The sequence below is a fragment of the Sceloporus occidentalis genome, unplaced genomic scaffold (assembly GCF_023333645.1).
Source record: "Sceloporus occidentalis isolate IW3139 unplaced genomic scaffold, rSceOcc1.0.p SCAF_15, whole genome shotgun sequence".
NCBI classification, from domain to species: domain Eukaryota; kingdom Metazoa; phylum Chordata; class Lepidosauria; order Squamata; family Phrynosomatidae; genus Sceloporus; species Sceloporus occidentalis.
The window spans coordinates 5,124,441-5,151,984 of record NW_028316995.1 but is presented as its reverse complement, the minus strand read 5'-3'; the positions used below and the strand labels follow the sequence as shown (position 1 = coordinate 5,151,984).

Genomic DNA, 27,544 nt, shown 5'->3' with positions numbered 1-27,544 from the left:
TTGACCCACAAAGCAAAAACTCTATGGTAGTTTATGTCATATTTGACAGCACAAAGCCCTTGGTTTGTAGTGTTTCCAAGAAGTAGGGCACTGACGTTTTTTCAAGAATTTCAAAATTCTTCTCTATTGAACATCTTAATGAGAATATGGTATAAAAATAACTGCAAAGTCCTTTGCTGTTGTCTTTGTCTGTCTTTTCTGTCCTTTCCCAAGTAATAACTTGATGAAAAAGTATATTTCATAATTGTTTTCAATTTTGTGTTTGACTTCCTCAAGATTTTACCCCACTGGATTATCTTGGTTATGAGTTGTATGGTAATCCTTCAGTACTAAAGGGTTAAAAGATATTCTTGATCAGTCAGTCCTAAAGTAAGGAAGGTATATTAGATGATGAAGAAAAGGTATGCCGACTGACCATGTATTTATTGTTTAAAATATGGTTACTGTTGTAATTGGGGCAATAACATCTCTAAGCATTCACAGAGTCTTTCTTCAAAGTATTCAAAAACAGATTTTTTCCAAGTGAAATATGTTTTTTGAAGAGGATACACGTGATAAATTAGCAGGAAAAAAAACAATGTCATTGAATCTATTGTGAAATGTGTGTTTCTCAGTGTATTGTAATGTTTCAGATTTGCTTTTGATGCCTTTATCCCTGCTAATACTTATAAACAAGCACCTCTAAATTTAAAGATTTCAGAAGAACCGTGTCACATTTGGAATGTTCAATTAACAAGAACGATTGAACTAGATCAATATCAAAATGCTACTGAAATACCTTTTGTCAAATCCTTGTTCCATGACAGTCAACCGCGATACAATTTTTCTTTTGATTTCATACAACGTGCGATGCATTTGTCCCATGTGATTTTTTGAATCTTGTGGATGAAAATTCCTTTTTTCTCACTAGCAATTAGCTTTGTCAGTTCTACTTTACATGGATGCACTGATAGTAACAACATCCAAAGACTGTATTAAGATCTGTGACCTTTCATAAATGACTAACCTGGATTAAGATGTTGGATGTATCCGGAAAAATTAAATATGTGACATCCGAACATGTTTAACTAGATAATAACAAATACCAAAACCACTGATTTCTTGTAAAGGCACTATCTGATGCTTAAATATGTTTTTGGGGTGTGTCTATTAACTTAATTTTAATAACCTAATTCAAGTGCAGAATTCTAATTTTCAATTAACATAGGAATAATTTTGTTTGCTAAAATAAAATAAATGAATGAATGAAAAGTCTGAAACATGATATGTTGTAGGTACAATTTTTTAAAAATCCAAATTTCAAAAAGTCATGTGGCAACTGTATAGCTCAAGCTTTAAGTATTAACTTTTAACCTTTGACCTTACAGATTTTAACCAATGAAATGTCTCTTTAAACTTTAAAGGAAACAATGATAACGAACGCCTGGCGATTGCTAGACAGCGAATTCCATATCGACTTGGTCGAGTAGTTGATGATTGGCTACTCGACAAAGGTAAAAAAACATTGATTAAAACTTCAAATAAAAATAATTTGAACATAACCAAATAGCATTTGATTGGAACGCTAATAAACCTATAAACTAAATTATCAGTAAAACTAAATTAAAAACATTTAAAACTGTAAAATGTAGACAGTAATATATGCATACAATGTATAATAATTTACATATCTTTTTAGAAACATCAGATGTTTAATAATCGTACCCTGTTAACGTAAGGTTAAAGGGACTGTAAATGCAACCACTAACTCAATCTATGAAGGCAACTCATAGATAACTTTAACCAAACATTCTAAATCATTCATAGATATTCATTTCCTGTTCCAGCATCTAAATTATTAACTAAAATATATGCAGTTTTCATATCTTTCTTATGGTCTTGAAAAAAATATTGGATTAAACCACAGGTATTCTAAATAGTGGGCAATATGAATTGCCAATCAAATGAAGTCCCTTTAACATTTGCACCCTTTGAAGGTTTTTTTTTTTTTGTTTTTTTTTTTAGAAAACCTTAATCAAAACCAGAATTTAAAAATTATGTGCATGCTTCTCATGTGCAGAAACAAATCTGCTTAAAAATGAATTTGTGATATTTATAATACTTGTAATGTTTGAGGCTTTTTTTTTTGTTTAGTTAAATTGTGCTACAAATTTACATTGGTATGTGTATCATTACTGAAATCGCCTTTTCATCTGAAAACAACAAATTGATGGTTTTGCTAAATGCCAATCAATGCTATTTTGTGTCCTAAAGATAACAATGGGTTTGTTTCCTCTATGGATCGTAAAAATGAACATTATATTATGGGAACAAACATTCAAATATAAATTATATGAGCTGATTGATCAAGACTATCCAAGTCTACAAATACTTTTCCCATTGTGGCTTAAAATAAATATTTAAAATAAACATATTATACCCACAATGGATCCATCTATAATTATAATGACGCATGTCAACCACTCATCTTTAAATACAAGTCATTGTGATGTTAACAATGAAAGCAATAGCTAATACTATTAGAATATAGAATAATTCAATCAATATCCCTGATTGGCTTTTAAGCAAAGCAAGTCATTGAAGAATACAAATCATCACTGATAAATATGCATATCACAGTCATTTCATTATAAGCAATGAATTATGAGCCTAAATTCAACCTTATAATTTATTGTCATTATTCACTCCATGAAATCTGTTGATCATCCTTTAAGAATATAGAGTTCACAATCAACATTTTCGCATGTATGTAATATTTTTTTACAGGGCGTCAACTCACAATCTTCAATAGCCAAGCAACAATTAAAATTGGAGGGAAGGAGCGAGGCCAACCATTTCAAGGCCAGCTCGCTGGCCTTTACTACAACGGCTTGAAAGTTCTCAACATGGCAGCTGAAAGCGATCCTAACATTGTGATTGAGGGGAACGTGAAACTTGTTGGAGAAGTGCCTTCATCTATGACCACCGAGTCCACTGCCACGGCTATGCAGTCAGAGATGTCCACATCGATTATGGAAACTACAACAACACTGGCTACTAGCCCTAGAAAGTCAAAGACACCTACAAGAGAACCTGTTGGTCAGGTTAGTAAATTTCGGTTATGTTTCAGTTCTTTTTAATGATCTGTAAGCATTTCTTCTGCATTGTTATATTGTTTTAATGTATATTTATACGTGTAAAAGCTAAATGTACACACATGCATGTGGATTTATGAATGTTCCTCATATAGGACTATTTCTAGCAACACATATTTGGATTATTTTTTTTTAAATAGCAATGAATTAAATTAATGTATTTAATGTGTTTATTTTTAACCAAAGACAATAGTTGCAGGTAAATGTATAACTTTGATTTTATTATATATATTGTAATATATGTTCTTTTTTCAATTCTCAATAATATTGTGTATCCCTACAGCAGATTTTACTGCACAACTATTAGAGACAGATAAAAGTGGTAAATTAGATAACAAAGCATCCATATAATTTTCAAATTTATGTTTAATTTAATTGTAATTAATATAATTTTACTGGGAACACAACACATTTACCATGGATGTTTATTAAGCATCCAGTCTTAATAGAAGCAGTGCAGAATTGTGCTTAAAATGGGTAAATATAAGTTGTGAAGTGCATTCCTCAAGATCTTTAGTGGAAGTAGAAAAAAATACCCTTTTTACATGTGCGGATAGCCCTTTCCAAGTGGACCTCAAAATGTGCTTTATTTACTATAAGTAATAATCTGCTTATAAGGATATTAACCAAGGTCTGCTCTGGCCTCAGAGCCCATTATGTTTCTGGTGCTTAATGGAGTTTATCTGTGTAACAAGAGGAAACATTCCTTTGCCAAATGTGTATAATTAGAACAAATGCACAGTGCGTACATTAAAACGCTTTGTTTACAGAAATTCAGTAAGGACCCCAGAATTTGGGCACTACCATTAACACTTAGTAGTCTATTTAATGTTAACTGCATAGGTTTTTGCCTCCTTTATATTTAAAGGGATGGCACCAATATATATATTTATAATATTAATATCTATCTATCTATCTATCTATCTATCTATCTATCTATATATCTATATATATATATATATATATATATATATATATATATATATATTGTTGCCATCCCTTTAGATATCTATAACTATATATAATATATATGTGTGTCCAAGAGATGAAGCACACTCACGGGACTCCTAAATCAGGGAACAAAATCCAATCTTTTCATCCAATTCACGAATTACATCGGTGTTCAGGGCTATGACCGAGACCCTTTATCATTACCAGATAGATGGTCTCAGTAAGAGCCCGACACGATGTTATTTGTACAGGGATAGTTGTGTTTTAATGTACAGTACTATGTGCTGTAATTTTCTAATTATACGATGCATAATACTTATTAATTCATGATCCAGTCCAGACTTGATATTCAGTGCGAGCCAGAGCAGGCCTAGCTGTCGGTTGTTGCAAATAGTTTCAATAAACGGCTCACAAAGAATGGCTGCTATTCCACCAAAAAAAGATTGTCATGGTGTTTTGTTTTCCTCAATCAAATGGAGCTTTCACTGATAACACAGAGACACTTAAATAGCAATTGCGATATACCCTGGGGGGATTGCATGTTTTGGAACAATGCAAACAGATTTTTGGCCAAGCAGAATTAATCTGGTTCCATTTCCAATTGAAAAGCTATGTGTGGTTGGTAAATCTGGAGGGCAAAATATGGGTGAAAGATGCATTTCTGTTTATGCTGAAGCGGTGACTTTGAAGAACATTCATCAAAATATTCTCACGACAGCCTTGGTTTGTGCCCCGTAACCTAAATAGAATAAAGACAGGCATCCAAGAAGCACAATATAGTCACTTTCACTTAATTTCACTTTCAAGGAAGGCGTTTTTATTCTTTTATCAAGGTGACCTCAATATAGATTTTGTTAACTTTTGTATTACTTATAAGGTTAAAATATATATCATGTTAAGAGACCATATTAAACTTGATAGAATAGTCTGTATCCAGCAGCACAGCCGGGCAAAAACAAAAATATGGCCATCCCGGAATAAAAAACGAGTGGAAAGTAACATGTTGACATATATGTCAAGTAACATCACGCAGCATGTGAGGTGGTGCTGTGTGCCATGTATCATCAGAAAACCGCAGGTTTCAGCCATTTTTGCTTTTTTTATTACTTCTATTGGCATTACCGCAGAAGTAGGTGAAAAAGCCAACTTTTAGTGGTAAGTTTAGCAGAGGTGTTATTCTATATTTTGCCAAGTTCTATTCAGCAGTTCACTTGCTACCACGTTACTTATTTACATTAATTTAGTGACAGTGAGGAGCAATAATTGTGTTGCATACTTGTTGGACGGTGTCTCTTATAAGTGGAGGTGCAGTTATCATTTTAGTTAGGGGTCCACAGTAATAAAGAGGGAGAATGCATAAGTTGGAAAAAATCCAAAATGTTGTTATTCCGATTCAATCACGTTTACCAATTAACTTCTTCTGGAGACACTGAGGATATGTGTCATGGAACTCAGTCATACATTCATAGCTGGGGACTCTTAAAATTTTGCCCAGTGACTCGGGGTGAAGTGTCGCTTCTCTGGGTCACTACGAGAATCTCCGGGTCGCGGGAGCAGCATTGCGGTACACACCACTCCCCCTCCAATAATTGTGTGTTTCCCGCAACGTCAGTGGGACTGCCCAATGACATCACTGGGACCACCCGCAATATCAACGGGACCCTCCTAACTGCATCCTGCAAGGATGGGCTCCGGGTAGCCAGAGCCAGAAAGTTCCCAGGTGTGCATATATTGGCTACCCCTCCCAAACATTTACAGCATTGCACAATTAACCCCTTTAAGGACAATGGGCGGTCCCTAAACCCATTGAAAACAGTGTACGGGCTTTGTCATTAAGTGGTTAAAAAAAGGCTGCTCATAAAAAATGTATTTTGCTTCGAGCATATATTATTCTTATCCAGCCTGCCTGCCACATTTATATTTTATACAGACACCTTTTCTTGATACAGTGCTCAGCTTAAAAATAAAACTAATAAATAATGAGTGGATTCTAGTTATTTCATCACTGACCTTACCTAGGTTATCTCAGCATCTTTCAGGATATTTCAACTGTCAGTATATCCACAGGATTAACTAATTTTTGGAGATTGTGTGTATTTAGCTCTTTCCTGCAATAGATTGAACATAAATCCTATTAAAATATTACATATATATATATATATATATATATACACACAGATATACATACAGTATATATATATACCAGTATATATATATATATATATATATATATATATATATATACATATTATTTGTGAGCCAATGGAGCTGCTATATTAATCTTTTTTTCCAGCGTCTCCATGATTATTATTGTATTACCTGGAAACTTTCTTATTTAGCTGACCCTTAGAGGATTGAAATATTAACCCTTTAATAGCCCAGAGATTTTATGTAGTGACTCTCCAAATTAGTTAACCAGATGACATACCAGTGCTCTTTGAAACCTTGACTTAATTGAGTCACTTGCATTCAAGCAGGGATATCAACCATAGCATACTGATAGAAAAAGCACTAATTGGGAGTCTTATGCATCACAGCATTATGGAATAGCGAGGAGTCCGTTCCAGACTGTGTGACGCTGAGAATCGACTCCTTCCCCCTGAGATTAGTGCAAAAACCCTGAGACTCAGGTTCGAACTCTTAAGAGTTCCCATAGATGATTATTATTCCTCCCAGTTAATGTCTCTCTTCCAGTTTTGTATGGTTCTGCTTGGTAAAAGGGTTAAAAGTGGGGTTAAAATAGAGCGAACTTCAGACTAGGAAATAGATAATAATAGATAATGTTCGTTTTGCCACATTTATACATCAATCCCACTTTTAAACCACAAATGTTCCTCTTGAAAAAAAAAAAATGAAATGTTTAATCTGACAGATATGATATAACAATACATATGGAATTAACATCTTCGACAATCTTCATAACAAAATAGGTTTTATTTGCAGCCTTCAGCTGCTTATAAATATGTATCCATTTCTACAATCTGTGGTATGCGTTATCACATAATTCTCGACAAATCAAATGCATTTCCTTATGTCTGAAATTACGAGGTAAAGCTGCGTATTCTTTTTATGTAAAATACCCACAGCTGAAAGTTTTCTCTCTTTTATTTTTTTAATCCTTATATTTACAAGTGCATCAATTCCTAGTAATGAAGGCATTTTAATTTTTTAGCAATTGTATGCCTTTTAGTAGCCAATTCATCTATAACAATATACAGTAAATATTTCTGATCTCATTTAAGTTTTTTTTTTTTTACATTTCAATAAAAATAATGACGGCATAAGATACCCATAAAGACAAGTCTATTCGGAAAAGGCAGTTTCGCAAGCTGCCATAATAATAATTGCTTGCATCTTTGCCTTTGTTCTTTCAAAACATCTTAATTGGTAATGTTGTTCCTTATATCTCATTCAGCCAAATCTCTCTTCCTTTATAGCAAAAAACATAAAAAAGAAGGTGGGTATCTCCATCATATTTTCTAATAGAGACACTTATTGCTTTGTTAATGATGGATAATAAAATCATACATTAGATGGAATAAAAAAAAATAATCCTTCTGCTATACACTTCCTGTAAATATATTCTTTATAATCGTTGGAGCACTGAATATTCTGCTCATTTTACACATAAGTATATCGAAATCTTTTATGTCGCCATAAAGTAACGCTGCAAAACCATTGCGCACTGTGCTTAACTATGAATATTTCAGCCAATAAAACCTATTCAGGAACATTTAACACTGAAAGATATTAGCGCTAGTGGTAACAATACATTTGTTTTCATGGTTGATAGGCATTCCCGATACTAAAGTCATGATTGTGGTCATCTGGTCCAACAAATGTTGTATGGGAGTATAACTTGGAAGTGGATAGTAATATAAATAACATTTGAGAATATAATAATGTGAACAGAGCTTGGTTTTATTTTGAGTTTCTTCTTACGTAAAAGTTTTACTGTCGCTAGATATTCATAACATTGCCCCTTTTATTATACTAGATTTACTCTTAGCAGTGAAAGCAGATGTAATATCTATTGAATAAGGCAACACGTTCAACAATAAATCTCTATAATACAATTATAATGTTAAATAAATTAGTATTTAACTTCTCACAACTAGTATGTCACCTCCTGAATGGCAACCATTTGGTGTATATTTGTAGTATAATGGCAACTGTGTCATTCTTGTTGATATGAAGCAAATGTAGGTTGAATATAGACATATAATATATATCAGTGCAAAATAAAAAATATTTAAACATTTCTCTACACTGCTTAAGAGGCAGGTCAGGCACACAGTAGGCTGGCTAGTTGAGATATCAGCACTTATTAAGCTATGGGACAGACCTGGCAAACCGGGGATGGCCAGATGACCTTGTGTTTGGGTAGATAAAACTAAAAAGAAGTCGTAGGGATTGTAAAGAAATACCTTTCTTCACATGGATTCACTATCGAAAAACGTCATATGTAGTATATTAGTATCTGAGATTATTATATGGGAGTTATTTAAAATGGAAACATTTTGGACATTGCTGTTTATTATCTCATAGAGACATTTGCCATTAATATATTGTCCACTCATTTTGGATCATTACAATTCTGTAAGAGATATTCATGAAAAAATGGTTCAAATTATTTGTCATATGGATGGCAGGTCATCAGTCCTCTCCAGGTCTGGGTAAGGATGCCAGGAGTGCAGTAGCTGCCAATGTCCAAACGAGATATGAGTTTCATTCTCTGCTGACAGTGTGATTTATTTATGTCGCTCATAACAAACCTGGATTCATCTGTGTGTTCTGATTTCAAACTTGACTATGAAATAAACTGATAGTAGATTCCTGTTTGATGCATATCTAAATACGGGAACTAAAACATAGGTGTTCAGAAAATATGTATTCGTAATTTGTATCGGTGAAAATGGTTTGGTTGCTGTCAGACTTCCCCGATATTATCTGAAACTAGTGAATATGCAACTAATCAAACACATTGACCTTAGTATCAAATTACTAAAACACCAAAGTATATAAAATGTGTATACTTATTTTCCACTAAAAAGTACTTGCTCAATAATAGAGCTAACCTTTAGTTATTAGTGATAATTGAAATAAAAATAGCCTCTTTTTGACAAGTTGGGCTTTTTGGCACTATATTGGTTGTATTAACAGAGTCTTCAAATAATTATAACAAAATAATAAATAAACAGGATAAACCGCCAAGTCCCCATTGTTCAGTCCTGATCAAAAAGTCCGGCAACTTAAAGGGAGGTGAGTAACCCTTAGCCAGTGTTGGATGCTGGCCTGGCTGACCTAGCTCCTCTGCCGCAAAACCAATGGCAGATCACCCCCAGTCTTGATGGGCAAGTTATAAGGGACACTTCTGATGCCTCTAACTGGTCTATTTACACTCTGAAGAACTGTGCTTTTGACCACAAATATCCTGCTCAGCCGCAAGGCCAGGGACTGGGCAGCAAAGAGCACTGCCTGGCTTATGCCTAGGGCAGCACCAGTATAACTGGATTTACAATAACCCAATATTACTGAGTAACATGCAGAGACGGATTATTAAAGCTTCAGCTACAGAACTTAATAAATTAATGTGCCAGCCCCAGGCCTGTTGGGCAGGTTTCCTTAACAGCTGATAGCAAGTCTTACCACCAGCATGAAGCTTGAGAAGACTTCCAACCGAGACGTAGTCTCCATTGGCTCGGATCAAACTGCAGCTGTCACAACAATGAACAAACAAAGAAAAGAAATGAAAAAGTGAAAAAGAAAGACAAGTAGGACAGGAATCATAAAAATACTGATGCTGCTGACACGTTCTGCTGCACTCTTCAAGAGTAGCAAAAACACACCAACAAGGTTGGCGCAGGTGCACCCCAAATTCCTTTGCTTAATCAACTTTAACAAATCACATAACTTATCTAATTTTAAACGCATCATTGACTTATAGCAAACATTTAAACTATGCCCTTCAGAGGTGCCTTTAAAGCATACCCTAGTCCTAATGGACCAATTGGGCCTTCTTTCTCATTTGAGGTCTACAGAGAAATTTCCTTTTAAACAAACAGAAAATAATAATAAAAAAATAATAATAATAAAACAAATATATATATATGTTTGAGAAATTAAGTGAAAGGTCTGAATCTTGGAAAACATTTGTTTAATTTGCCTTGTGCTGGCATGTATATCACTGTTTAGTGTGATTTACTGAAGTAGATGCATCCACAATGTGTATTATGACAAAAAAAGCAAAAAGTATAGAAAGACAAAACTGATATTTTAATAGAAAACGTGTTTTTATGGATGACGGCTACTATAATTAGGGTAATCAAACTACAGTACAATAATGCTCCAAATAAATTTATGTTTCCCTTGGTTACAATCACGCTTGATGATTTTGAGGCCAATTCTGTGGCTTTTACAGTTACTATATCTAAATAACTATAAAACATTCAAATGATCTCAAACGGGAAAGTACTTTTAAAATGCATCATTAATTACAGAAAAAAACCATAAATTCCATAAATAATTTCTATCCTTGTTTCTCCAAGGAACACGCACCATATTCTGGAAAAGATGTTGATTGTAATGGTCATTTAATACTCACATAGCGAAAGTACAACATGAAGGTATTTAGAGACCTTATTATTAGGCTCTTTATTCTTCAACAATTGGTTACGCTGTCTCAGCTACGTGCCCTAACCTTAATTTATTGCAGCGTTTTTACGAATAAAGCCATGTTTGAAACAACAGAATAGCTTCCATAGAAAACAAAGAGAATGTGCATAAATGTTTTGCATTCTTTTGTATTTATGTATTGCTGACCATTACCCATGAACATTAACGTAACTGGCACATTCTAAATTATATATATTTATATATATTTATATATAAATATATAAACAGTATATTAACCATACTAAACTCATGTCATGTTTGGCCTTTACTAAGATTTAAGGGAAATAAATACAAAAATATTATTTAAAAAATGAATAATTATTATTATTTTAATAATGGTATTTCTAACCGTGGTGTGTGTCTCTTATTTTCAACTTTGCGTTACAAGGTGGTAGATTTACACATTTTTCTGGCTCTCAGAAGGGAAAAGCATCGGATGTAATGTTTTGTGATTTATTTTAGGGTGTACAGATGGTGGGGTCTTTTTTGTGAACTGTTCTTGATCCTTGGGTTAGTTCGTCTTCATGTTTTCTTTTTCTTTTTTTTTATTCTTGAGAAACTAACACAAGCATCTGGATTTTCTGTGGCAGTAATTAGGGCAGGCTTACTGCCTGCTGTGCTGGAAAGTAGCTCAGAGACTTCTACACGAACAGATCCCAAGAAAGAAATATAGGAAGCTCTGAGTGCTGATGCAGTGCTACCAGAAACACAAGAGGGGGTAATTGTACACACTAGTGTTAAGCTTGTCATCTGGATTGTTATTGCTCTCATCAAAACACTTTATCACACCTCAAAGGAGAATATGAGCAAGATAAATTGATTCATTTATGGAAGCAGCAAATATCTTGCTTATTCACATTATTTTTCTTTTAAAAAGTGAATTTTATGGATTGACAACTCCAATTGCTCTAAATAACTCATAAGCTCATAGTTGCGAGATGTTAAAAGCATAATAACTAGGCATGTCATCTTTACTCACATTTTTTGCAGTTTAACTTTCAGTTTGCTTTGAAAGGTTCTCTCATTAGCTTATCCCATGGGAAAACAATTGTTGTTATGCATACATTCATTGGAAATGTACTCTACGCACTTGGCGCTTTCCATTCCAAAGGACGTGTACTGTCAAAGATGTTAAAAGGTAAATTATAAAAAAAAAATAGAAAATAGGAAATAGAGGTTAAATAGAAGGAAAGTATTTAATTGCAATGATGAAGTTAGACGCAGTATTATTGTTGCTGTTATGTAAACCAGTATGTCATATACCTGTATCATAGGTAGCTAGACCATATAAGTGTGTGCCCATATACTAACTGTAAAGTTATTGAACCGTGGCCCCTTGCCATTCCAACTTGTATTTCAGCAGTTCTGTTATATATTCTCAAAAGATGGGATGTAGGTTCTTAATATTTAAATGTCAGGGTGTCAGAACCTTTGAATATAGTGATATTCAGCTGGGGCTGAAGCTTTAAGCTTCACAATTGGCTTTACATAGGTACATAGGAGTGGTATTGTTGGTTTTTCAGAATAAAAAGATACTAATCTGGTAAATGAGATACCTATTTGGCTAACTGAATTGGGTTAGAAGAAAAGGTTACTTAAGTCTTTGCTCTTGGCATGTCGTTGAGTTCTTCAGACATGTCATATTATCGTTAGGTGTATTATTATATAGGTATCAATTATATTATAGGTATATATATTATTATATATGTATCACTATATTATTGTCATATAGCTTGTACTTGTAATAGAGTTCTGTTAACCAATAAGGATATTATCTTCCCTAAATGTCACTATGGCTTGTCAACATTATATCTCACACAATATTCTATAGAAATAGGTGACCAAACCATTATTTTAGATAGAACTTGGCTCAAAAATGCTTGCCACTGTGATTAGCTAATAAAAGAGTATCACTATCATATTAAATTTTAAAAAAAAACGCTATTGTATTTGCTCATTTCTTGTTGATGACACCATTCGCAATTGCAAAGTAAATAAACACAGGAAGTTCTGAACAGGATTCTAATTCCACTAATAGATTTGCGAAAAAATACAGCAACGTTAACTGAATGAGGATTACAATGGAAATAATGTTTGGAAAAGTGGCGGAAAATTTTAGATATCAAGTAATAGCCCTGTTTGAGCCAAGAAACATTAATCAACGGTTTACCTAACTTAATTGACTCCCCTGCGCTCTGTCAGGGACGACCTTACTCATGATTTGTGTCCTCTGGAAGGAACCCACTCATCAATATTACCTCTGCTATCTCATCCATCACCCTGTAGCAGAGAATAAATGATGCTTTTTTGTCAGCTCCCAGTTATTGTTTGGAAATCACATTTGTGCATGTGTTTTGTAGAGGCTACTCCATGGCCAGAGTGAGCAAGTGTGGATTTATTAAAAAATATAATAGTATCAATAATAATAATAATATTATTATTCATAATAATTCTAAACTGTCCCAAATCACAAAATCTGCTTGGAATGTCAGGGACTACTCAACAGTTCCGAAGCATTAATTTATTTTAAATTCAATACATTTAAAATAATAATATACTAATTATGTCAGATATAACTCTAAGCGCTTATGATGAGACAAAACCAAAACAAAAATATTTCAGAAATGCTCATTTGTGTGGAATTACAATGGAAATCATTGCTTGCTTTCTCCAGTGCCCATGTGCCGCACGGGATGATTCTTTCTATTCCCTTTGCTATCTTTGCTGAAAAAAAGCCAGAGCTAGACTGTTGCAGAACAAAAGCAACCCGATAGGAAGCTACTTCTTCAATGATGTGTTTCTATGGCAACCTAGCATTGTAAAAAAAAAAGGGAACAAACGCCAATTTTTATCTTAACTAAACTTTGTCAGAACAGTTACTAGAACTCAATATGAAATACGAAGGGAGTAGGCAAAGTGATTACAAGCAATGCAGTTACAATAGTGAAGCTCCAATATCATCAGGAGACCATACCGACTAAATGTGATGTTCCTCCAAGAGCAACATGAACTAAGTGTTCTTGCGTATTAACCAAAAGTGCACTGTTTATTTTGTTTTTCCTCAGTAGTTTCAAACCATTAAATATAGCTTTAAGTAGTGTTTTCTGCTTCTATAGCAACAACATAAATGATAAGTACCTTCTGCTTGTGTCAGATGACTACAGACTTGACTAAATCTAGCCAGAATTCATGATCGCTAGAAACAACAAGGGTTTTGCATCTACCCTAGTTAATTAAGAGATCTGTAGAAATAGGAAATAGGAAAAGAGGAAAGGGGATAATATGTATATATATATATATATATATATATATATATATATATATATATATATACACAGTATATATATTAAATCATTAAAAGACTGTATTTTGTACCTGTCTATTATTTTACATGTATGTATCTTTTTATTTGAAGAAAATTTGAAAAAATATTGGGCAAATATTATGGGAAATAAAAATGTAGCATTATTTTTAAATGGAAATTAATAGTATAGTTATATAAAACATGTAATCTTAAGACTCACCAGGTTATCTCATGGGTTTTTAGAAGGAACATTGGGTTTCAAAGTAAACTCTTGTATGTTAGATTACTAGTTGATCACACTGAATTTGTTGGTTCTATATGGTATACGCACAATAAAGAAGAATGTTAAGAAGGTTTTCAGGATAAGAAGAACATAGTAGTCCACACCATTATTTGATTACATGCTGCTATGGTGTCTGTTCATCCACCCATTATCGTTTCTTCTATCAGTCTATTTATCTCTCCCTCTCATTGCTTGTCAGTCTATATACGTCTCATGTTTTACATTGATTCATTCTTATATCAATTTATTTCTAGAAAATGTGCGACTAATTAAAATTCTTTAATGGAATTTGATGGCAGTGACGGTATGTAGATAACCACTGATTAACCAGTTTGGGTGCTGAGCTAGAAGCACACATTATGTATATGGGTCTTGTAGTGTTGTAATGTATTTATACATTTTACCTATATCATTTATTTCCCATAGATAGACTTAATAAATCACACGTACGTTTAAGAATCTGTTCTATAACTACCATTTCAAGCTGAATGACTATTGCTAAGGATAATACATGTTGCCACTTTAGAATCTCAGATTGGTGTCGGGTAATGACTTGTTTTAAATGAACTTATGGTAGAATCATCAGAGCTTTCTGCTTGTAGCAAAAGCCTATTCCATAAGAAAGCTCTTTTTAACATTTGAATCTCAGTATGTTTACTGTCTTATTCCCATACACGATATAAATCTCAACTGCTATGAATATTTTTTACGTCTGCGCCTATAAGCTTAAGATCAAGCAGAATCAGAAACACATTCTTTTTTGTCGTAATATTAGCATTTTTTATCTTTTGTTTTATACATTAAATGTTATTTCATATATTTTACTACATATTTCAGTGATATGGAAGTTTAATGACAAAAAAATTATGTTATGTTGACACATAAACAGGAGACAATGACGAAGATGAACATTGTGTCCAATATTATTTCATCCAATATTATTATTTCATATAAATGCAATATTTAGTGTACTGAGTGAGCTTATAATTATTGCTGTGTTTGAACTGATAAAAATATTTATGGTTCATTTTAGGTGGTTTGAACAAAAAAAATAAACATGCCCATTTTATTTAAAGTAGAGAATCAAGATGGTGCATTTAACCAGGGACATTTTTAAAATGCATCAAGTAGGGCAGTACCATTTATAATGGTACTAATAGTAATATATACTTTCTATAAGTGTCCTTGGCTTAAGAGGCCACCAGATCAGTCTGGTCAGAATTAGCTGAACACTAAAAACTCATTCATTGTAAATCTTTATATCAGCCACTTCAGGAAATTCTGGACAATAATACTTACCAAGATGTAAAAGATGTATGAAAACCCTTGACCAAGAAGTGATTAGAACCCTTTTTGTCCGCAGACGCAAAGACGTCTTCATGCTTTTCACTTGAAAGTATCAGTGCCCAGAATGAGCCCCTGTAGAATACTACAGACAGGCTGTCCATTTCACTGCAAACTAATGACTATCATTATCCTTATAAAAAGCATACTAAAAATCTACTTTTCCTTCATACAAAAGGGTAAGTGTCTAAAAGGGCATTTGTAATAAAGCTGGAGTAATTGTGCCATAACAAGTGTCTACATGTATGAACAAAGTGCTAAAAGCAAATAACCTTTTACATCAGCTTCACTAAAATAAAGAGTGAGCTTTTTAATTAAGAGTTATGTTGTAGACAACGTATAAAAAGTTACATAGATATACTGTTTTATAAGTCCCTTTATTGCACTAGAGTTTGCTGCTGTTGTATCCATGGTGTAATCTGTACTTAGTACTAAAAACAGAATCACAAAATGAGGATAAAAAGTAACAATTGTACTTTTTCCTTGCCTATAGAAGCAGCTGAAACATTTCTATACAAAGTGTAAAGGTTCAGAGGAACATTTAATGGGGATCACATCGAGGTTTAAATACTGCAATATATCTCATTTAAAGTACGGTATATTCCTGATTGGCATTGGGATTTTAGCAAAAATTTCCTGGACTGGTGTTTTAGAAAAATATGTGATGGACTCCCAGCAGAAGTGATCGGATTTAAACTTGAATAGGATAGAAATAGATAAAGGCTAAGATAAGACCAAGAACTGATTAAAGTTTGAGTCCTACATCAGGAAAAATGTGCAGACTAGATGGGCCGAATGGCTCTAATCCCCCGATAAATTCTATGTTTGATGATTCAAATGGGTAACAATAGATATCATAAAATGTAAATCTAACACACTCATAAAACAAAATGTTCTAAATTATACACTAAGCATACCAGTAATAGAAGCTACACATATATTTTCTGCCCGATTACCATCAAGTTACCACTCTGAGAAAAATGATGATAAACGAGCTGTAATTATCACCACTGCATATAATAGCTTTTAATTTTCCCGCCGTCAATTGTTTGGAAGTAATAATATCCATTTCTTTAACAAATGTTTAACTCTGTCCAATCAAATACGTTAAAGTTTTGTTACGGAAAGGTATTAGTCATGCAAATATTGCAGAGGCATATAGCAGAATACATATTTAGTTAACATGCAATAAATCAATTAAGACTGAGCTTATTTTTAATGTTAAATATTCTTTAATATTCTTATTGTAAGATCTTGTACTGAGGTTGCGGAATCCAGAAAAACATCAGTTGATTAAATTTCTATTAACAGTATCCCACTCCATTTCCTCTTTTTCCATATTCCCCTTGTCCATTTCCCTTTCCAGTGTCCTTAAGTTGTTTCTGTCCCTCTCTTTCACTTGTGTCTGATTTATTTCTGTTTTATACCAATGTCTTCTTTCTCTGTATCCCTGCCTAGTTCATGCTCCCTTTTCCATTTTGGTGTCATCTAGGATCCCTCATCCCCCATGGTTGTGATCCCTTCTCCTTTCCCGCAGAAAGCATATGGTGGTGCACACTGACTGTTGCTCGAGCTATTGCACACATGCAACGATGTCAGTGCATATTTGTGCGCACTTCCTGATAAGAGCCACAGCATCCATACCACATCAGTTTAGCCTAATTAGGTGCCCTGGCTCTCAAGGGGAGACCATATTCAACCAACCCATACTGACCGCCCTATATTATACCTACTTAAAATTTTGAGACCTTAAATAATAGGTATTGCATAATTAATAGTACTGTACATTATTAATGTAAATAACCCTGTCTTTGTCAAAATTGACATGTTTGCTAAAATATCAGATATTTCATTAACATTTCTTTAAAAATGTATTAACCATCTGCAGCTGAATACTTTGTATTCTTTCAGTACTGAAACTGTGGTGAGAATGCCTAACTGGTCAGAAGCATAAAAAAAACAAAAAAAACAGAATTTCATTTAACATTAAAGTGAAACTATCATAAAAGCTTAGTTTGATCTTATGGAATGCAGATGTATGAGCCATCTGTTGCAAGACTGATTGTAAAAAAGGATGGAGGAGCCACCATCTCAAAAATATGCATATGAATAATTGACACAGGATGAAAAATGGGTGTACTGGTTCCTTGATGCCCTACGGGCAAATAGTTAATTTGGATGAAATTGACATATTTTTCTCAGGTCTGTTTAAAATATGAGCTTATGGATGAAGCATGCAATTTTATAGCAGTTCTAGCAATATATTGTAATGTTAATACAAACAGAGTTTTGAATAAAGGACAATGAATGCAGGTGTTTATCGCTAAATGGTTTGTCTTGTTAACCTATGCATTAAGAAGGGCCAACTGGGCCCTTCTGGAAGGAAATCCCCTGAGATTGAACATTTCATGATGCATTTTCAGTGGTGAGATATTTTTTTATCAAATCTCACTGCAGTTTACTGTCTAATGAATTCATTTGTAATGAAATTCCCCTATTAGTCACTATATTAGAAATAAAACTGTACATGTTACAGCCCTGCTAATCAGAAACCATTTGTGTGAATGAATGTAGGGGGCAATCTTACTACTTTGGAAGTGAATGAGGAATAAGGTTCATAGCTCATTCCCTGAGATATAACAATATAATGATGCTTGTCCTGGATAAATCTAGATTCCAGTTGAATTGTTTTGGATTGTGGATTATTATTAATATTAGCAACACATCCTGTGTAGATGGTATAGCAATTTAAATGCACTGTACGTTACCCTGTTAAAGTTACTCTAAGTGTGTGCTCTGTTTTGACCATTTGCGTGCCTGCGTGGCATTGCTTAGTGTTCCCCGGGCAGGTAATGGGTTAAGATTTCCCAGAAATGAATATATCTTATAGGATTGTGTGAACATGTTTTTACTACTCCATTACCCACATCTTCGGCACACACAGAGTTAGAAACAATGATTCTACTAAGATTCAACCATTCTTTATTGGTTTGAAAGGTGCTAAATTCAGTTATTTTGGGTTTATTTACGTACTTGTTGAATCACCAACATCTCGGTGGCACAGCCTCAATAAATATCGCTTTCTGCCCCAAAAATCCTAAAGTATCCATAATCAAAGGGAATGCTGCTGTCATGCATTGTGTGTGTAAAATCCTGAAGGACCAGGTTGCCATGACAACTGCAACTTCAATGTGCATATCATTTTGCCTTCTGCAGTTGCCTTAGCAACAGTCTAGAGCAATGATTATACATAATTGCCATTATATATACTTTAATAGAAAAAAAATGCTTCATATTTAATGTGGTTAACAATTAGAGCAAATGCATTGTTATGTTAATTTTAAATATTTAAATAACCTATTTTAAATTGCATAGCTGTGTATGTTTCACTAAATTGGTTATTATACATCGTTCTAAATGTTAACTGTAGCTGAACACATTTTAATGACGTAAGTGATATTTCTAAATCAAAGTTGAAATGTATTTACAAGCTCACTAAGACTTATTTCCTTGAAGGAAAAAACAGGACTGGCTCTTGACAATGATTTATGCTGTTTTCTTATACAATGCTCAAGTACATCATCGCACTTGACATGCATATGTACATATTTCAAATAAGATCTCTGGGCACCTGGTATAGTGACTAAACTAAATTTATCCTTGTTCCTTCTCCATACATTGGTAAGAAACGAAAAGGACACATGCTCCCCTGGCACACAACAGCTAGCCGTACTAGTAAAAGATTTCAGTACACGCTTAAGTGTGCGAGTGGAGACTTTGAGACAAAATTAATTAAAAGAGAATTTGTCTGTCATCCACACTTGCGTTTTTCTAACTACAAAAGACAGCATGGCAGCTGCTAATTCTATAGGTCAACAAGTAATCATGTAATTTCTGGGTGCCCTAGCTTCCTCATGCCTGTTTGATGGAGATACGGAAGAACAGGAGTCACCTATGGGAGACAAAGTCACGACTTTTTAAAAATCTAGGAAGACATCCAACTATATAAAATTAATGGAAATTGTTCCTTTCTTTCTTCATTATAGCGGACATGTTTAATTAATAGAGTAGAGCTGAGCGGACTAATATTTTACCTCTCTAATTTCTTGCCTTAAATGGTCAGTGAGTAACTGCACAATGAAAAGAACACGTCAGAAAAACAGTTGCTTGTACCTTTATACTTCAGTTAATCGGGCTTTGTTCCCATTTTGGGTTATTGTGAGTACATTGTGAGTGAATGCCGTCAATATCTGACATGGGTAAAGATGTAGGGGTTGAATTTTGACCCGTTTGTGGGCATTTGCAGGTATGTACTGCCATTCTAGCCTCAAATGCCTCATAAGCAGAGAATGGGCAAAGCAGAAGAAAAAGGGGCAGTAATTATTAATTCATTTCCTTCCCCATCTTCCTTGACTCTCTTGTGGTTCCCCTTAAAAATAGAACTTTTGAGCACATGCCACATGGAAAATAAGATGTGACGTGCAACCATAAACTGCAACTTTTAAAAGGTAATAGTCCATAGAAGTCAGCCAATTTCTAAATTGTAAGTCCTTTTAAGTAGCGCCGGCCTTACTTCTTGTTTCGTCCTAATTGTTATGTGATGCTCATACCTGGGAACTCTCCAGGTTTTGTCCAGAGTCTCCGGGTGAAGCACCGCTTCCCCAGTTTTCCAGGTCACCGCGTTCTGCCTTTGGGTCACATTTAGACACACCCACTCCTGCCCTATTCTCCTCCCACTCCTATTGAGATTTAAGCTATCTGGGACCGGTCCCTTTACGACGGAGGGCTCCCTATAGCCTAAGCAGGGAAGTTCCCAGGTATGTTCCCTGTTATGTCCCGTTTTCCCATTGAACAGCACTATGGAATATGAATGCATTAAATAAAACAATAAATAATAATAAATCGTATGGAACAAATGAAGTTGTTGGTAGATTAGCTTCCATTAAGTTCAGCATCCTATCTATGTGTATGTAAACAGACTATGGTATGAGAATTCACTGAACAATTCTGATTTATATACATTTTACATGTAGTCCTCCTTGTATAGCAGGTAGAAGGCAGGATTATGTAAATTATTAAATTATCAGTGAATAGGGACAAGTTTCTCTAGCAAGGGTTGAGGACACTTTGAAGAAACCTCACTGATTTAACTATACATTATATAGGGTCAGCCACGTTCATGCAGCAGAAGCTCACTTGGGTCGGACTTTCATAATGTATAGTGAATTTCAGGAGTTGAAACAGTAACTTTCCTGCAAACAGTGAATAGACCCTTTAGTAATTAGACCATAGTGTCTGAAATCCCAAAAAGAGTATCTTCTAATATATTCTCCATTATTTGGTTCTTTATCCACGGGTTTGGTTCTTTATCCAGGCATATAAGATTATTATTTAAAATAAGTCAGAAAAAAAGGCTTATTGTGGAACGCTACATCTGTATATGTCTGTATATGATGTCATGAAGGTCAGAAACACAGCCACAGTATGCGTAACCGGAGAGAGAATGACCTTCTTGCTCCAAGTAACTTTTTAGAACACTGACATTCATTTACAAGCATTTACAATAACAAACAGATAAACATGTATATTGAGATAGATGCAATCTATCATACACAAATCTCAGAGGTTACGAGGGTCCTGTTTCATGTTGAGCTAGAAAAAGGGAATTCTGGGGAAAAGAATATGAACTCTAATTCTTTAAATTGTTTTTCTGTGCTGTTCAGCAGATGTTCTGCATGGCTGGATACAACTTGACAAGAGTTGCCTATTATCCAGTCTATAACTCACTGGTACCAAAGAAATCAGTTATTGCTAATTTGTTCAGTAAGTCGATTTGTTCTTTGAAGAATGAATATTAATAATGTGTCACTGTATTATTTTGAGGGGAAAAAACAGCACATCGAGAGATAATGGAACCTATCTTCTAACACCCAGTGCCTTCACCGTAATTTATTCATGTCAAATAAGCTAATTTCCACCAACCTTCCACATTAAGCACTCCACCTTGTGCGGTTACAAGTTAGTGATTTTCTCAATTTATTTTGAATACCTCAATGCATTTAAGTCAGAACATGCTACTCCAGGAAAAAATAGCAATATAGATAGAAATGAAAATCACAATTTACTATGTGTATGTTGAGTGAAAATATGTTAAACTCAGATGATGGTTTGAATCATCTGAAATTCTGATTTGGTTTTGATGATTTTTTTTTAAAAACGTGATTATGCTTGTCATTGTCACTAAGAAAGTGAAGTTATGTAGCAATCTTTAAGCTTTGTAACGGTTATACAAATTTTATATACAAAAAAGGTCATCTTTATCAAAAAATAACCTTGATGTTAGAAAGCTGTGCAACATATTGGGAATTAACTAATGAATTAAATGCTCCAAATAAATTATTCATATATAAATATAATAGATTGGTTTAGTTAATCCAATGGAAAACTAGGGACAATCAAAAAGATGTTTGACATGTCAAAAAATATTCATAATCAGGACCATGAACCCCCCCCCCTCCTCATGTCAATATTATCGGAGGCATTTGGTGAAAAAAATATAATTGGGAGCAGACTTAAAATTAACGCCATTTTCTGGACTATGACACATCATTTATGCCAAAAGAAATCATCATAAAGACGTGTTTGGATCTTATACTCGGAATAAGGTGGGACTCATTGAGGTCTCATTGGATCTCTGATGATCCTCAGTGATTGATAACAACAAAGTCATAATTATACAATAATATGGGGGGGGGTTAAAGAATTTAAGTCTAGGTGGAAACTCACAGAGTTAGGATTAATGTAACTCTTTACATTTTTCCCCTAGTCTTGCTTGTATAATGTGCTAGAGAACTCTCAGATGCATAATTAGGAAGAATATTCTTATATTTTCCCCCAAAAAATCCATGAATATTATTATTGCTCAAACGTTCAAAGTTTGCATTTGTCATGTAGGAACATGAACTGGAATCCAGAACCACCACCTGTCAAACATAATTTGCTATGCAAGAATCTACAATAGCCTTCAGCTTGCAGCTAGGTACAAATAAAGACTCCTCGCAGTCCTAGCAGCAGCTCCCACTGCAGGTGCCTTCTCATCTCGACCTAGAGTGCCAATGATTCTCATTCACTTCTTTCATGCTTCTCTATTAGTGTCCATATCCGTATTACATGTCAAGCATAGAGAGGAGATCAGTGCCAGTCAGTATTACAAGGAATGGATGCAAAAGTGTAAGCAGTGCATTGCTTTGTAAAGTGCTGAATGTTCCCATGTCAATCTAATGACAGTGGTACAAAGGAAAATATAGAGAAAAGAAAAAAAGAGTAGGGCCAATAAATGGTAGGAGCTTGTGGACAGCTGTGAATCTTGTTATCATTGAGGGAACAAGTTACAGTGATTACAGTGGATGGTGAGAATCAGTTGATACTGACATGGGTAATTGAGGTAGAACATTAACAAAAGAAAGCAAAAAAGTAATGTATATTTGGTATGATTGGTAATTTGGCAAGATTATTGTTTTATGAAATATAAAATATATAACATGGGCAATTGTGTGAACAAAACAAAGGAATATTGGTAGGGCTGCCCTAAGGGGTCTGTGAAGCTCCAGGCGACTTGACTTTTGCAGGGCCCCCATCAGTGAGAAGCAAAATGATCTCATATATAGTTCTACTTGGTTGTTGACGGGCTGTGAGAGAAAAGCACTGAAAGCATTTTTCTCCGAGTTACTGGAAGGTTGTGCGGTTACATGACATGTGATGTCATGTAACCATAATTTTCTCAACACGGTTATTTATCAAAAGAAACCACAGAAGTCTAATGTTTTCAACATCTTGCTTGCACATCAAGGACAGATGGGAATGCAGGGTCCTTCTGGCACAACCTCCTCATTTTAGCCTACATTAAAAAAGATGGTCCTGGATATTTGGGTGAAGAGCTAAAATGAAGAGATGTGCTAAAGGTTCCGGATTGGATGGGAAAATGGCACAAGAGTGTGATACAGGGGTAACAAGACACATGGAATGAGGATGATTGGGATAGTTGGAAAACGATGTAAAAAGTTATCACGGGAATGCAGATGAGAGAGAAATTAGAAGCTGAAGAAGTGATGTATCATTGCATATTTTTAAACTATGTGAGCTCAACATGCACTGAGAAAATGTTTGTAATAGGAGGGAAATAGATCATATAAATATTATATAAATATATATTATACAAACCTACCGCTTTATAAAAGGAAAGGGTGGATGAGCATGCATTCATATGTCTGCCATAGTGGTTGCTCTATTTGTATTTTAAATTTAGTGAATTCCATTGCTAGGTTAACAGCAATTTAAAAGGAATTTCAGAGAAAAAATGCAGCAAAGACGAATGCTTTCATACTTGCCTGGGCTATAGAGATGTAAAAAGGTATTTACGGAGAAAATGCAGAATACAAAAGAAAATGAAGCGTTCATATATTGAAAATAATGTAATATGTTACAGGTATCAAAAGCAGTTCAAAGGAGAGATGTATAAGGCACAATATCAAAAAACATTATTTCTGCATTTAAAATGCATTTAAAATAAAACGAACAAAAATGATATTCATGTTTTTTTTTCTTCATTTTATTGCTCTTTTGGTGGAGAGGAAGATTGTATCTCCTTGTAATAGCTGGTATTTTACTGTAATTATTTGCAACAAGTAACATTTTATAGTTTCTGATTCAATCGCTTCAATCTCTTAATAGAGGCTTGCCGCCGTAGGAAACGTCATTTATGCTTGGCGGAGTTTAGTGTGAAGGTCCAATCACAATAGACGGTAGACTCTGATTGGATCATTGCGTTAAGCCCTGTACGGAGCGATGGTCTGATACGCTGTTTGGAGTGTGTAGTGTTTTGGGGTAATTACTGTATAGCGCTACGGAATATGATGGCGCTATATAAAACTATGATTGGGAATGAAGATAATGGATGATAGACCAGAGAGAGAGGAGGGACCATGTGAGGTAGGCAAGGAAAAGCTTGGTTTAAAATGCTCATAGTGGAGGCAAGAAGATTGGGTTAAATCTGTTTATTATTAATTGGTTCCCTGTTACTTTAAAAGTGCCTGCAAAACAACAATTATACAGAGATGTGCAAGCACCATAACAATCAATCTTTGCTTAAAACAGAATATTAATGTATTGAATTAATGTTGTGTAATTGCTATACAAAGATGTCTTGTGAAATTACATGACTTAGAAAAATTGCCATCCATTAACCTGGGAATACATTTGTAATTGCACTTAGGTGCATTGGAGGCAGCTCTGTGAAGTGATCAGTATGTTAATTACCAAGCTCTGGGCTGCAAATACAAAATCAGGCTAAATAACTGTAATAATCAACATCCCACCGAATCATTATAAAAAATAAATCCGAAAAAAAAAAACCACGCAGAATATGTTATCCTTTTGATTACGTGCGAAGATAAGGCAACATAATGCCTCCCTCCCTAGCAGAATCGTACGGGCAGGCACTGTGCTTGTTGACGGTCTGTTTCCGCATATTGAGGCAGGAGCAGGTTGTACTGCCAGGATTTTTTAGTTATTCGCGTGACTGTTATATCCAGGGCTTCTTATGTGCCGAACAAACTGCAGCATCTCGCTGCAGCAGCGTGTCAGCCATTGGCTTCTCTGTGACACGTGACGGATGGAGCTTTCTGTGTCTCTTTCCTCGCCAGTCTGTGTACGGGGCACCGATAGGCCAAGCTGATGCGCAAGCAATTTATCATCTTCATCTCCCACTGAGTCAGGGAGCTCTTCTGTCACCAGTATTGATTTCAGAGGATGGACTAAATTTCCTAGGATTTTCCATTAAGAATTACGAAAAAAAAAAAAAAAGCTATAAGCGCGCAGGGTAGCCAGGCAGACATGGATATGAGATGGCACTGTGAAACCTTTCAGGTAGTTGCTTTTATCACAGCCGACACTGAGCACAGGTTGAGCACTGCAGCATGTAACATGTCACTTATTTAATTTTTTTAAATTTATATATAAAATACCTAAGAAGGGGGTTGGAGGGGAAATCTCACCATTTAAGAAGTGAATAATGTTTTTTCTCATTAAAATAGAAAATGCCTGTGAACATATTGCATGCATGTTATTAAAGAAACACATTTCTGCATGTTGCGGTTTAAATATGGAAAGGTTTTTGCGTATAACTCAATGCCGTTGCTATTGTTTGTTTTTCTTTATTTAGTTTTTTTTTTAATCGCGGCATGAAAGCTTTTATGCTTTCAGTTAAAGTGTTCCTGGTACACTACTGTACAATATACCGTAAAAGAGAATACAAATATAAAAAGACGAGAGCTGCATCGGGCATTTGATATGGCAATTTAATTATTTTGGCAGAACTGTGGCTTTTAATCCCTGACCATGGCTAATTTTTTTTTGTCGTGAGCATAATTTTTCTTCAACATTTTGCAGAAATGGGAACATCTGTGACTCTCTTGCATGCTACATTATCAGTGATGGGGAATGCAATGAATTCAACAGATATATATGTTCTGCACATACAGTATTAAGAAATATTTTTTTTGACTAGTAGGACAGCACAGTAACTATGATTTCTTATGTACTTCTGAATGTGTTTTATGATTCAGCCCATTGTTAATGTTTATCTGCAAGGTTATATTGTGTTAGAATGTTATCTTAATCTTGTCCTTTTTTTGTTAACATTCCATGGTATGATAAAGTGTTCTGTTACAAAAAATATGCAAAAATCTATTATTTAAAATATATTAGATAGCGTTACTAGTTTTAGTGGGAACACACCCAAAAATATAATTAATTAAAAGCTCATGCGCATAATATTTAAGAGTAAATTTGCCATGAAACTATATATATATATATATACATGGAGGGATATATATATATATATATTTCTTTAGATAATAATATAAAAAAAATCTTGTATCCGTTTCAGGTACATAGTGATGAGGTGGAAAAAATATTGCCAAACAAATGGACTTTGATGTATAAGTCATAAGATGCACTGATTTGATGTATAGGTTCCATTGACATGTTTGTGAAAAGGTTATGTATAGAAACAAATTTAAGCTTTATAAATCTTCAAAAAGCTGACATCTATACTTGGATGATAAAAGTAACGTTTGTGTGTATTCTGGGGGAATGTAGGTCATGTTTTTTTTCATATTTGTTTTTCTGCTGAAATCTATACAGATTAAAATGATTGGCTTTAAGCAAAACTGTATGAAGCATACACACATATAGTTTAATGGAATTAAGTTTTATTATTATTATTATTATTGTATTTATTTTGTTTGAACCATTTGCCTGCCATGCATGGCATGGGATGCATTGCAGTAAGTTATATAACCGTGCAAGACTCAAGGGGTTCAGTCCAGATATGCCTTTTATTTCTTTTTTGTAACAAATACATTGGGCTACCTATAAATTTCAGTTTTCTGACATATTGGAAAATAATTATCATTGTACCTGTTCCATACATTCTTTTGTCGCTGGTTCAAAATGATTTCTTTACTAAATTCTGGGTATTTAAAGGAACTGTGTGGTAAAAAACAGATTGAAACATAGAATATAGTCATGCAAAGTTTTGACAGTTTAGTCCTATTTAAAATTAAATTAAAATTCATTGCGAGCTGGATACTATACTTCATTTTGGTGACACCAATATGAACTGTGACGTCACTCTTTTAGCCTTGTGCTATGTGATAGTGACCTCATATAATTTGGTTACATATGCAATTTATTTTGAATCCTTTTACCCAATTTCATTCCTATTTTCATTTTTGTCCAGAATGGGTCACTGGACACAACAACCTATTGTAAATGTACACTGGATCAAGATTA

At 34.3% G+C, this 27,544-nt stretch overlaps 1 protein-coding gene across 3 annotated transcripts in view; it reads left to right on the top strand.

Moving 5' to 3' along the window:
- The window catches only part of LOC149303174 (neurexin-1-like), a 619,545-nt gene that overhangs the window by 568,044 nt on the left and 23,957 nt on the right, over positions 1 to 27,544 (top strand). For all 3 annotated transcript variants that reach the window (XM_089481601.1, XM_089481603.1, XM_089481600.1), the window contains 2 exons: positions 1,404 to 1,493; positions 2,767 to 3,083. In XM_089481601.1, the coding sequence (XP_089337727.1) occupies positions 1,404 to 1,493; positions 2,767 to 3,083 (407 nt within the window). The remainder of the gene's footprint in view (positions 1 to 1,403; positions 1,494 to 2,766; positions 3,084 to 27,544) is intronic.